Source organism: Cydia splendana, chromosome 9, assembly GCF_910591565.1.
Source record: "Cydia splendana chromosome 9, ilCydSple1.2, whole genome shotgun sequence".
NCBI classification, from domain to species: Eukaryota; Metazoa; Arthropoda; class Insecta; order Lepidoptera; family Tortricidae; genus Cydia; species Cydia splendana.
Genome location: NC_085968.1, coordinates 17,551,173 through 17,565,875, shown reverse-complemented (window position 1 = coordinate 17,565,875; position 14,703 = coordinate 17,551,173). Strand labels below are relative to the sequence as shown.

The 14,703-nt window shown below is 36.2% G+C and overlaps 1 protein-coding gene across 1 annotated transcript; it reads right to left on the bottom strand.

Annotated features, from left to right (window-relative positions):
* Positions 1-1,470: 1,470 nt before the first annotated feature.
* LOC134793758 (endocuticle structural glycoprotein ABD-4-like) lies at positions 1,471-14,471 on the bottom strand. Its single transcript, XM_063765431.1, has 3 exons — positions 14,345-14,471; positions 13,272-13,443; positions 1,471-1,648 (listed from the first exon to the last, which is right to left on the bottom strand). Exons 1-3 carry the CDS (start codon positions 14,455-14,457, stop codon positions 1,511-1,513), a joined length of 423 nt encoding a protein of 140 aa, XP_063621501.1. The 5' UTR covers positions 14,458-14,471; the 3' UTR covers positions 1,471-1,510.
* Positions 14,472-14,703: the final 232 nt, after the last annotated feature.

The window sequence follows — 14,703 nt, the reverse complement described above, 5'->3', positions numbered from 1 at the left end:
ATGCGCACACAAAAACTACTTACTTATAAATAAATTTAAACTGAGATTAATTATACTTAAAAATAATAATCCTGAGTTTTACACATCAATTTGATAAAAGACATAGAAATAAGTTTAACGGCAATCGAGAAAATAAAAATAAAAAACAACAAATCATATTCGTTCGTATAATTACGGCAAATAGTGTGTTGATATTCTTTATTTTATTGGTATTATACCTACCTAAATTATTTAATAAAAACAGGTTTATAATCAATTTACAATTCAAGAAAAAAAAATAACTTAAACAGATTTTATTCTTCGGTTAAAAGATTTTCAAAGACTAGCAAATGAACTAACGCTTTATCTATCTACACTTCTACAGTATCTATACGATATAAACTCTAAAAAAACATTTTTTTTATAAAATAAGCGCTCGAAATTAATAATATGTGGATGAAGTGGTAGTCAGTTGCTGGTCTTCTTATAATCAAATAACTTTTAATTTCAATGTAATGTAACTAACTTATTTTAATAGACTCTATTGCATTTTTGCATTGTAGAATAGAAAACTTGTCTTAAGAACGTTTAATTGTATGTTACATAAGTTTAAAATCTACTTGACATATTCCTATGAGATAATAACTGACAGTGCCAAGTTAATGTTGATGATTTAATTTGTAGGGTGATTGCGAAACTGACAGCGACGATGCCGGTTGGTTCCATTTTTAGAGTTCCGTATCCAAAGGGGAAAAACGGGACTCTATTACTAAGACTCCGTTGTCCGTCCATCTATCTGTCTGTCGCCAGGCTGTAACTCATGAACCGTGATAGCTAGACAGTTGAAATTTTCACAAATGATGTATTTCTGTTGCTGCTATAACAACAAATACTAAAAACAAAATAAAATAAATATTTGAGTGGGGCTCCCATACAACATAATGGTACGGAACCCTTTGTGCGCGAGTCCGACTCGTACTTGGTCGGTTTTTGATATACAGCATATTGTGTGCAAACGAATCGTCCGATAACAGACGGCGTTGTTACGCTATCTCCCTGTATTCCGTTCATAGAATGTTTAATGTTTTCCAATACTATTGTAAATATCACCGAAAAACATAATGATGCAAATAATGTAAGGTAAATCTGCTATCCTAATTTTAATATTTTTAAGCCCCATTTATCTTCTTTATTTTAGGAACTGGGGCTTATTCGACTCGTTAAGGTTCTATTCGGATTCAGACTGCACCAGCATTACTGCTGCAGTATTGCGGCGCGACATTGCTGCCGCAAATTTCGAAATACCGGGCGGCGATATCGATTTTGACATTTGCGGTAGTAATGCTGTCGGGAGTAATGTTGCGCTGCATTACTGCTGCAGTCTGAATGCGATCGGTGCCTTTTATAACAGCGCCCTAACAAGACAATCATTTTGTATGAGCGGAATATATATTTTGTATGAGCGGAATATATCTTAAACTCACATTAATAATATACGTTTTTGTCTATGCGATGGAACGTAAATGCTAGTTCAGAATCTCCTAAAAGGCGCCGCTTGGTACTGAGGCTGCAGGTTAGTTGAGGCCGGCGTTGGCGGTAAGGTCTTGAGGAAATCCAGGGCCTTTTGTATGGCTGGCGGGATCGGCGGCGGGGTCGGAAGGTGCTCGCCCTGCAAACATAAAAAAAACTCATTAAAAATATAGTGATTGACTTTATTTATGTACAGAAACTAATTATAGTCTTACTGGTTTACGTAGGTAAAGTAGACTCGAAATTGGGACGGTATTTGACTGTGAATATCGCAACTTTTGTGATAAATTGTCATTTCAAGGCCGAGCTATTAAATTTGACATGTGCCGATATCAGTTGGTCATATTCTCATATTTCAAAGTTTGTCAGTAACAGCGTAGTGTGTCGTCGTAGTAGTGACATTGCCTAAAAAGCAGGAGACCCATGCCAAAGAATTAAAAAACAACCATAACTCATTAATAAATATTTGAACCCCCCGCCCCGGGTTTTATAGGCAGGGTCACTAAAAATATCAATATAAACAAAAAAACACTTTAAGAAGTTACCGTGGATTATTGTAGTTTATTAATAAAATAGTTTAGGGTGTAGCTGAATGGTGCGATCTGTGACAAAATATTTTACCAGTACGGTAGGGGTGTGTTTTAGAAAACAAGGTTTGTGGGGCGTAAGAGTTCATCAAAGGTCAGATTACAGTTTTCAAAATTAAAATCACAAATTTCTCAAAGACTATTATATCCACACGTAATGCAATAGGTGACAGATCAGCCTTACCCACTGCTTAAACAGCCGGTTACAAAACAAATTTAAAATTAGTTCCCATTATTGTCACCATTTGTCACTGATTTATAGCAGATACAATTTAAATTAACCTATTCGATTTACATAACGGACAGTTTGCCAATAGGTTACGACAGGTGATAATGGGGCATCTCGACTGACGAATTGGTTTACGCGGTTTTCGACATATAGGTATTCTTGCGAATATCATGTCCTGCAATATACTATCAGGCCTATTCGGATTTCGAGATAATCACAAGATTTTGAGACGATTTAGAGATCAACTAGATCTACATTAGATATCGACTAGATGTGACTTGGATATCTAAGTCATAAATTGTCGAAATCGTTCGAGAGGACCTCCAGAATTGCGGAAACGTCATTTGACATATCTATCTTACAAATATCTTTAAATTATCCGTATCGTAACTTGTTGAAGTCTAGTAGAAATCTAATTCATTTTCCGAATCGAGCCGTATGTTAGGTACGCTATAATCGTATCTCACGAAAAAAGTCGGTGTGACACAGCCGTGAATAATGATCAATTTAGAAGACCTAAGGCTCATTATCATTAGCAAGAGTCATTACGGTACTCGCCATTTTAATTGCTTTAAAGTCTTGGAAAATTAACTATCATGTTAAAGAAATTGAAAGAGGTTCTTTTTAGGGTTCCGTACCCAAAGGGTAAAACGGGACCCTATTACTAAGACTCAGCTGTCCGTCCGTCCGTCCCTCTGTCACCAGGCTGTATCTCGTGATCTGTGATAGCTAGACAGCTGAAATTTTCACAGATGATGTATTTCTGTTGCCGCTATAACAACAAATACTAAAAACAGAATAAAATAAAGATTTAAGTGGGGCTCCCATACAACAAACGTGATTTTTGACCGAAGTTAAGCAACGTCTGGCGGGGTCAGTACTTGGATTGGTGACCGTTTTTTATAGATAATGGTACGGACGGAACCCTTCGTGTGCGAGTCCGACTCCCACTTGGCCGGATTTTTATATATTGGTATATATATACATATCAAACAATAACTTAATTTAAGAACATGATTGTTTTGAAATTCTTGACCGAAAATATGGAGCATGAGCATGGCTCTTTAATATACCTATGTTTATCATTTTAACATAAAGCCGTTTTATTTTTAAATACATAAATATTTATTGTCGTGTGTAAGTACGTACCACTTAATGTATCAAATATATTGGTGCGAGTGGGATGCGCTTCGAGGCTGCGAGTGAGGTCAAAATTAGATAAATTTATAAAATTGTAATACCACTCCTGGCCTTTGTTTGGACTCGCCTAAACAATTTATGTGGCATTAACCACGAATAATTTGCATTTGGACAGAATTAAGACGATAGCGGACTACCGTAAAACGGGGTGAGTAGGTTTCGCGGGGAGAGGTGGGCTATGAATAGGGAGAGAAGGTTTGAGAGGGGGGTGAGAAGGGATTTTAAGGCTACTGCTACAAAAATAATGTATTCCAATTTAAAAATTTGGAGCTATAGTAATACGCATAATAAAAAAAAAACGATCCAACAATCTTCCCCTCTCACCCCAAATACGAGGCACTACGGGGTGAGGTGGGTTTTCCTCTTTATCATCAAAGTTATGAAATGGAACTACCCAAAATAAAATAAAAACTAAAATTCAAACGTCCGGAACACTTATTATATAAATAAAATGTTATCGAGGTTTGAATTTCAGTTTTAACCCTACTCACCCCATTTTACGGTACTGTTTCTCCATACAAACGTAGTCCTCATTTTCCTCGCTGAATATTAATGAACATTATGGAAAATGTTTTTTTTATTATTATTATTTAGGGTTAGAAGGATTTAAAGTTTTAATTTTCGCTGCTAACTTTTATAATAATTAATAAATCGATAAAATCTGTTCTGTTCACTTTTTCTACAATAGTCCCAATGACTGCTGAGACCGATTCATGGGTGACTATTGTTGCGCCTATGAACGGGTTCCATCAGGCGTTCTACATGACATTAAAGCTCTCCAAGGGATCTACGTATTGGATCTATATCCCTACGAAAGCCTATCAAAAGAGCGGGACTTATAGGCCCGTGAAATCCAAAATAAATCGATAAAATCTAACGAAGAGGCATAGCTATAATTCATAAAAGTCTGATTTTATGACAATATTTTCCATAATTCATTTTTTATGATGTGCTGCACTCGTGTCAAACACAATTTAAATAATAATTGCGATACTGACAGCGACAGCTACTGCGTATTTTAATTTTGACCTCGCGTGACATTTGGTGAAATGGCTCAACCATCAAACTGACCAACGTCTGTCAAGTCTATTACGAGAGCACCCCGCAACGTTGAAGAAATACTGTCTAGGCAAAAACAAAGTAAGAATTTATTTTTGTCAGGACCTTTCTACTAGTGTCCGACCGAAACATGTTTTTTTGCAGAAACCGAAACCGAAACCGAATGTTCGGCTTTGGCTCTAGTTTCGGCCGAAACCGAAACCGAAACTTTTGTAGACTTGTTAAAATCGTTGAAAAAATGACATAAATCCGCTTTTACACACATTATGGGGCTGTCAACACCCAATATCCTTGAAATTGATGTTACTTAAGCAGTTTTTTAAGAAAAATTACTAGAGTTAGAGCAAGATAATTCTGCAACGATTTTGATAACACATGCAGTGCAAGTGTTACTTTAAACGTCAAAAATTATGACGTAAATAACATAATTTGCACTAGTAGCACTGCGTATGCTATCAAAATCATTGCAGAATTTTCCAGTCAAGCTAACATGTAGATACAGGGTCAACCAAAAAACCAACCAAAAACGCGAGCGCAGCGACCACGAAATTTTTTGTTAACAATATCACAACGCCGGGCACCGATCTTCACCTGGGCCTAAAAGTCCGAAGTGCCCCAGTGAGGCGAACTTTCATGAGAAATCAAAGCCGTGCTTCAGGCTTCAGGATAAGTAGTTAAGCACAGACTCCAACCAATGTCCATTGTATAAAAAAGCGAGACCGCAGGCCGAGCATGGCGCAGCGAGGCCAAAGGCTAAGCTGAAGTAGAGGACATGTGGAACACAAACCAATGGGAAATTGAGGTAAAAAGTGAGGCTAAGGTCGAACATTCGTATGAAAAACTGTACTGGGGACACTTTTAAGGGTTTTTTCTTCGTTTTGATCAATAGTCAGCTGTTCAGCTTCGCAAAATATAAACTATTGAGAAAATCAACTTTCTACTTGGCACTAGTTGAGCGAAGCCTTTAGGCCGGAGCCCCACTGCTGCGCACGCTACATCCACGGCCCACGTTTTAATACAAACCGTGGGCAAGCCCACAAAATTTTGTATAGGCACGTGGGTCGTGTACATAGCGTGCGGAGCAGTGGGGCTCCGGCCTTAGCCTCGCTTAAAATTTGCCATTAGAGGTAGATAGAAAAATTACTGAATAAGTGAGTGAATAAGAGCGAAAAAGACATCGTTCGACTCGGGCCGAGCTGATACTCGGCCAACGGCTACGTGCGACAGTGCTATCTCTTTCACTCCGATACAATTAGACAGTGTGCGCGTTATAGGTATTGACAGCCTCTTAAGACTGCGTCGACCGTCCAGTGGCACTCTCATTAGTGGAATTGTGTTTTATAATAAACCAATTAATTTCTGTACCTTTACATGAATCAGTATATGTAGGTGTGTATTAATATTGTTGTCCTACTTATTCCCCAACTTTTGGTCTTTGTCCGAAGTACCATTTCGTAAGTTTCGGCCCGGCCGAAAGGTTCTGCCGTTTATTGGCCGAAACCGAAACTGCAGCCGAAACATGATTTTTTGGCTGAAACTGGCCGAAACCGAAACCGAAACCGAACCTTCGGTCGGACACTACTTTCTACATTAACCCCCTTATTACCCTACATTAAACCTTTGTTAAATTTTGTATCTTTCTAACAAACACAAATGTGAAAATGGAAGATAGGGACAAACTATTATCAACGGCTTGTTAGAGTTGAATATACCTTTATGAATAACTCCATAAGAATATGACCGCGTCCGTAAGCTGGTATAATCGCAAACCACCACACAGCCGTAAACTTGTCTACCACATGATATAAAAAAAACCGGCCAAGTGCGAGTCGGACTCGCGCACGAAGGGTTCCGTACCATTAAGCATAAAACGGCAAAAAAATCACGTTTGTTGTATGGGAGCCCCACTTAAATATTTATTATATTCTGTTTTTAGTATTTGTTGTTATAGCGGCAACAGAAATACATCATCTGTGAAAATTTTAACTGTCTAGCTATCACGGTTTATGAGATACAGCCTGGTGACAGACAGTCGGACGGACGGACAGACAGACGGACAGCGGAGTCTTAGTAATAGAGTCCCATTTTTACCCTTTGGGTACAGAACCCAAAAAAACAGGCAGATCGGACTTGCAGCAACGGCCGTAGGTCACGGGTCGGTGTTTGATATTTCGCAGCGACATTTGCCCGCGGTTTACCAACTCACACACCCGCGCTCTTCAAATATCCTACGTTCTTTACGTAATTTACATTAAGTATTCTGAAATCCTCTTATGTTTGGCTAGGCTAGACCATGTTTTGTATGTAAAAAGGGACCCACAGATTAACAGTTCGCAGGACGATATCAGCCTGTCAGTTGTTCGGAGCTGTCAAATTTTACGTTTAACTGACAGGCTGATATCGTCCGGCGAACTTGGTAATCAGTGGGCCCCTTAATATTAATTTTCAAACACCGATAGAGCTGGACCGTGCTAACTTTGCTGCATTTGTAATGACAAAGAATGGTCATAATCATAAATCATTTATTATGAACCATGGTACATAGTTGTGACAATTTAATTATAGGAACACATGGTACCCTAAAGAGGGTCATCCAGCGTGTTAATGCTGCGAGCATTATGGGACATACGGTTTTGTACACAATTTGAGAACACAATTTTATTTAATGTTATTTATTCACAAAAAACCTCAAATAAGTGGATGCGTTTAAATTGCGAACTTGACATTTATAAAATATATATCTGTCTTCACACTGCAGAGTGCAGATTTTTCTTGATAACAACAATATTTATGTCTTACGTCGTGGGCTTGATAGCATGACAAGGGACGAGTTTTATCAGCCTAATTTGTCGTGAATTTAGTCCAATGTGTCAATTATTATACATATTAGTAAATAAAATATGCCATATACCTACATATCGTACCATATCATAAAACGTTTATCTTAATAATTTAATGAACATTTTAGTTTTGTTTGCATACCGTAAAATGGGTTGAGTAGGGACAAAACTGACATTCAAACCTCGATAACATTTTATTTTTACATTGTATGCAAACTAAATATTATTAATAAATGTTCCGGCCGTTTGTATTTTAGTTTTTTTTTATGACTTTAGGTAGTTCCATTTCATAACTTTAACGATATACACAAAATCCCTCCTCACCCCGTAGTCCCTCGTAGTTGGGGTGAGATGGGATTTCATACAAGGTGATTTTGAAACGTTGTTGAATCGATTTTTTTTATTATGAGTATTACTATAGCACCATTTGTAATAGGAATACATTATTTAGGTAGCAGTAGCCTTTAAAAATCATCTCACCCCCCTGTCATCCCTTCTCTCCCCATTCATAACCCAACTCTCCTCGCAATCCCTACTCACCCCATTTTACGGTAATTGTTGTAAAACGATGTAGTTTAAAGTTAAATGAAGATAAATCTTTGTTTAATATGCTTAGAGTTAAGTTTACGTTAGTCACTTTATGTTCTCATGAATATTGTATCATGATTTGCGCTTACCCGTAAATGTTGTAGGTACTGAAGATACATAGGTACCTAAAATGGGCATGAATAGGCGAAGATGCATCATCAATTACATCAGCACTAGCTCTACCAAACTTAAGTACCTACGTGCAAAACAACCAACATTTCTTGTATTAGCTATAAAATTATTTAAATGTACAAAACATTACATACACTCAATCGTAAGTAAAATGACCTAAGAATGTTAAGAAACACCTAACCGCAAAATCATTTTAAGGAAAGGTTACGTTGTGAGTTATCATAAAACAATGACTAAATCTATCCTTCTGCGATCTCTGATACATATGGTAATCGCAATGGTTATTCGTGAAACAAGTGTGGAAAGGGAAAGCATGGAATTGCTAACGATTGTGTAGTGGTGTGGCGATGACTAAATCCTAACATACAAATAGTCACATATCTACTTAACATTATCCTGAATTACTTACGTAGGTAACTTACTTGTAGTAAGACCTATGTTTATTGTAAATATTAATAGAAAATAAATAATTTGTATTTTACATTTAGATTTTTGCATAGTTACTACCCTTAGAGGATATAACCAAAGGAGACGCCATGTCTAAAATTTTCGGTACAAAATAGTCTGCCGTTTTTTGCGGGGGAGGGGCACATCAAATGTATAGGTACGTCATGTCAGATAAACGTCAGTCCATACATATGGTTGACATGTCGTTGACCATTGGCCGCCTATTTTCGACAGAGGGGAACGCCTGTTAATGGCGGCTCCATTGTTAATTACTCCGAGTTACTACCTATCATTTTAACGCGCTTAAGCCCATTAAAAAACTTGCAAATTTACATAAAAATGCACATAAAAGTCGAATTTATAATTGACTAGGTCAATGATACTTAGGTATTGCCTAGATTTAAGATGATTTCAGTCCCGAGGTCAAGCAAAACTTTTATGTTCCTGCTTTACATGAAAATTCGATTCCGATGACGATTTATTTGGATACGCCTATTAAGCTTAATTAAATTTCAATGGCGCGTGGTGCAGCTGTAAAATACGGCTTACACTCGACGTATCGATTGAAGCGATACCTTCGATTTTGTCTAACAGGTGGCAACATGGTTATCATGAGACCACTTTAAATAACATTTTCTATTGACAAAAAACTTAACACTCATCTACTTATATATTTGTGTATGATTTATCATGGAATTCACCTACGTCGAACTTTAAAAAAAATAACAAAGTTTGTAGGTACTTATACAAAATTCTTACTACTACTTACACTGCGTTTCTTCAAATTGAGTATAATAGTTAATTAAAAACTTGAAATAACCCCACAAACTATTTAATAACAATGTATTAAAGGATACGTTATATCTCAAGCAACTGCATCAACGCGGGAAATATCAATACCTACAGTCGACAACAGAAATGCGGCTCGACAATGCAGTCACAATTGGAAAGTGACGTTTCGTCTAGCCATAACAAAAGGCCTCATTTTCCTTACTGCGTATTAGTTTTTTTAATAATTAATTAAGTATGTTACTTATTATGTTTTACACGAAGTAATTATTTACGCTCCGCCATGTGTAAATCGTACTTAACGAATCACACGAACTAGTCAGTCCAGTGTCCGTTTCTGCGAACATCTCTGGTCAATGTGCTAAAAGCGGTAAAATATATCGACATGTAACATTATTACTGCCTCGTATGGCTAGCGTTGCAGTGATCCCTGGAGAAAACGTGTCAAGGATGCCACCGCGGGCGTTGCATCGCGAACTTTAACAGGTGTTGAGAACACGTAATTTAATTTTAGGTATTATTACACAATTACAGTTGGAGCGGCATCTGATTATACTTCAGTCTAAGTAGAGAATACTAAGTGAAATACCTATTTTGTTTTAAAATTATCTGATTCATCAAAAGCTCTAGAGTTAAAAAAAAACATAAGTCAATGCAATTTTAGAAAACTGTGTTTCAACATTTTTTGACAATAGGATTCATGTTTCTAGTGTTCCATTGCCATTGTGCCCATATAGTCTGTTCGAGGTACGGAAAACGGCGAAAAATAGAGATACTACTCCTATGCTTGATCGAGCTTAGGTACTTTACTTTTATTGTTAATACATTTTTTGTTTGTATTTTTTTTATTTGGGTATTAGTCTGTTCGAGGTACGGAAAACGGTGAAAAATATAGATAATACTCCTAAAAATACGTGTGATCATTAGATTCGTAATGATGTCCAGAAAAATGTATTCGAAGCGTGTATTAGCACACAAAAAATATCAAAAGTTATAAACAAAAAAAGGGGGGAAAAAGTAGATATTTTTGATTTCCCTAATATCTCAAAAAGTATTAATATTTAAGAAACTAAAATTAATATCATAAAAGAGGAAGATATTTCCAATCAAACATTCCATACTTGCAGAACTGTATTTCCATTATTTATACTTCTTTTTCAACGCTGAACACAGCCCTCCGCGCCTCATTTTCGAGAAACGCGCGCGGCGTGAAAAAGCCATTACGTAACATTAAATATGATTTTAAAGACATTAAATATTGATAGAAAAATAAATAAAAAATATGGTGTATTTAAAACATGTTTGCAAATGTACAACTTGTATAAATTTATCTTAAAGTTATTTTTTCAATGAGTTATGCAATTGTTAATAAACAAGATTTACTCGAAATTCCTTCTTTATTGAAAACGAAAATAAAATGTATAAATAACTATTGTAAAATTTTGTCGCTTTCTAGAGCCCTTCTCATATACATGCTTAATAAGATCACATTATAAAAAATTTAATAAAGTTAATAGTTTGCTTAAAATAAGTTTTACAATAACATAGAAAATTGACGTAGAACGAAAAATCAAGGTAAAATTATAAAATATAAAACAATATTATAACAAAACTATTATTTTTTTCAGAACTTTAATAGCGTGATCTTTTTAAGCATGTATATGAGAAGGGCTCTAGAAAGCGACAAAATTTTAAAAATAGTTATTTATAAATTTTTTATTCGTTTTCAATGAAGAAGGAATTTCGAGAAAATTTTGTTCATTAACAATTGCCTAACTTGATGAAAAAATAACTTTAAGATAAATTTATACAAGTATTACAACATATTTTAAATACACCATATTTTTTTTTTTTCATTGAACATTTATTACCTTTAAAATTATATTTAATGTTACGTAATCGCTTTTTCACGCCGCGCGCGTTTCCCGAATATGAGGCGCGGAGGGCTGTGTTCAGCGTTGAAAAAGAAGTATAAATAGTGGAAATACAGTTCTGCAAGTATAGAATGTTTGATTGGAAATATCCTCCTCTTTTATAATATTAATTTTGGTTTCTTAAATATTAATACTTTTTGAGATATTTGGGAAATAAAACATATCTACTTTTTTCTCCCTTTTTTTGTTAATAACTTTTGTAATTTTTTGTGTGCTAATACACGCTTCGAATACATTTTTCTAGACATCATTACGAATCTAATGAGGTATCACACGTATTTTTAGGAGTATTATCTATATTTTTCACCGTTTTCCGTACTTCGAACAGACTAATACCTAAATAAAAAAATACAAACAAAAAATATATTAACAATAAAAGTAAAGTACCTAAGCTCGATCAAGCATATATTGTGAGTACTGAATAATTATAATATTTACTAATTGATGTCTTTGTATGCGTTCATGAAGCTCGGACATCTTCTCTGCAACCGTTCGTTGAGGATTTCTACTAGGGTGCGTCTAGCACGGTGCTATGTTTTCTCAGTTCTTCTGTAGGTACGGAGTAGAATCGTGGACACTGACCAAGAATATGTGTAAACGCTTGGAGGCTTTCGAAATGTGGGTGTACAGAAGAATGCTGAAAATATCATGGACAGATAGAATAACTAACGAAAGAGTGCTGCAGTTAGTAACTACAGAGGTCGAGGTTTTAAAGACCGTCAAAAAACGCAAGCTACAGTACCTTGGTCATATCATGCGATACGAGAAGTATGAACTCCTTCAACTCATTATACAGGGAAAGATCCAAGGGAAAAGATCATCCAGACGAAGACGTAACTCATGGCTCAAAAATCTCGGAACATGGTTCAAACAGAGCACACGCTCATTATTCCGCGCAGTTGTGTCTAAAGTTCGTATAGCCGACCTCCGGTAGGTGATGGCACTGGAAGAAGAAGAGAGTAAGTCTTTGTATTATTATTATACGCGCCACGATTTGAATATAGATATCCAGTAATATAGGTATTATGCAGTAATTATAATTAGTTTTCTCAATACCCACCTCGAAATGAAGAGCGAATACATGCCATTTACAATTTGAGTAGGTAATTTACCTTTATATGTAAATAAATTGCCTGGCCGATTAACTAGGAAAACAATTTTATCTTAAATACTTAATATTGACTTATAATATACCATTAGTATTTAGTGTTTAACTTACGCAATGAACATTTAAAACTTATTATACGACTTACTCATATGACTCCGTAAAATAAGGTAGGTACCTACCTTGGCATACTTGTAGAAATTAAATTAATTATTCCTAGGAATCAAGTAGGTAATTCTTTACGATTAGTTTGAGTAGGCAAAACGACATAAAAAACCTAGATGTATAAATAAAGTAATATTTGTAACAATTGGAATATCTCACGCTAGTGACACACCTAGTGATACCACTCGTCAGGTCAAGCAAAATTCACACGCCGATTGTACGTACCGATGGGTTCTAATTATGATATGTTTGCCTATTTGACTATAGGTTTAGACCACGTTTGCGAATTTAAAGATGTTGCACTGTGTGCATTACCAACCTTTTTATGCTATAGAGTAGGTACTGTGTTGACAGATTAGATAGCAAGCTCCTCACATTGCGCACAATCGGCACAATGCTTTCTCAAAAGATCTTTATTTCATCGCCTCACCATCAGGAACACAACAGTAAGTATATAGTGCAAGACTACGAGTAATTGGATCTGGTAGGTGCCTACTTTGCCTACTTAGGAAGGCCACAAACAGATCGGACTGGAGAGACTTGCTTGACCAGGCTAAGGCCCCCCCGCGGCTGTAATGCCTCAGATGATGATGATGATGGGATACCTACTTTAATAGTAAAAACACGTAACTTTAATGTGAAGTCGAAATGGTAAACAAAGATTATTTAAGAAGCAAAATTACCAACCTGTGGCTGGAAACCGTTCTCGTCCGCGATGTAGGTGAGAGATATGAGCTGTCCCTCGGGCGACTTGTAGCTGAACTTTCCTTCGGCAACCTGCACCTCCTCAGGCTCACCCTTGCCGAAGTTCTTCACGTAACCAGATTCTTCAGCAGTAATCTCGTTGCCCGTCTCGTAGCTAGAATAAGTAAAGGGATCGTTGTAAATAACGTTAACCGCCTCTATTTCTGGACTCCCGGTAGGCCCTTAATAGCCCTATATTAGCGATTTTGAGTAAAAAGGTTAAAAACAGATTTAGGTAAGTATTTGTTGGTATTTTGTAGCGATAATATTGATGAAATATTTGTGAAATAAATGCCTAATAATTTGATGCACTCCTATACTACGAGAACGTCGTAGTTTCAATTGCGGAAACATAAGATACAACTTTTATTTTTCTGGGTGGGTGTCTGGGCAAAGGCATTTTCCTATTTATTTTTAATCCAACCATTTAAAAGTATAACACTTTAAACTCTCGCGTTTTGTACACATATTTGGTCTTTTATATCGCGGTAGACCCGTTTTTGTATTTAAATATATTTAAAAGTACCTAATTTGTGTAAGTTTTATTCTGTACGACCTTAATATACCTTAGCATGAATGAAATACACTTTAGTTAAAGCAATCCTTTACGACATTTTAGCGCTGTTTTGCCAACAAATTAGCTTACTATGGCGAGTAAATAACAAACTGATAAAATTGTAAGTCGGAAAAATAATCCACATGGTAAATACGTATGTACGTAATTCTTCTTTTTTGTCGTCACACTCTTGTCAGAGTGGTCGTCATATCAGGGCCGCTGGCACGTAATTTATGTGTTATGTTACGTGGAAGAATCTAGTGTATTTTGCCACGGGTCATGGGAGCCTGGGGTCCGCTTGGCAACTAATCCCAAGAATTGGCGTAGGCACTAGTTGTTACGAAAGCAACTGCCATCTGACCTTCCAACCCAGAGGGTAAACTAGGCCTTATTGGGATTAGTCCGGTTTCCTCACGATGTTTTCCTTCACCGAAAAGTGACTAGAATCTACTATACATACGCCCATTTATAAGTCCCGTCGACGTTGGGTCCGTCCGTCTCAAAACGGATGATCGGAATCGGCTCGGCGGTCGGCGGTTGTTTCGGCTGCTGCGCCACCACGGCGAGCACCATCAGAGTCAGGAATACTGCAGAGATCTGAACACAAGACTAACAGTTCATTTAGAATAACCATAGCTTAGTTAAAATATTAAACACCTAAATTACTAATAAAAAAAATAAAATAAAAAAAAAACAATCCCAGTTTTGCAACAATGTTATTCAACATGAAATAATTATAATCAACTTTCCCGTACTTGTTATTATAATTGTTATTCCTATTAAAAGGTAGATGGATACTTTATTATGAAATAAAAAAAA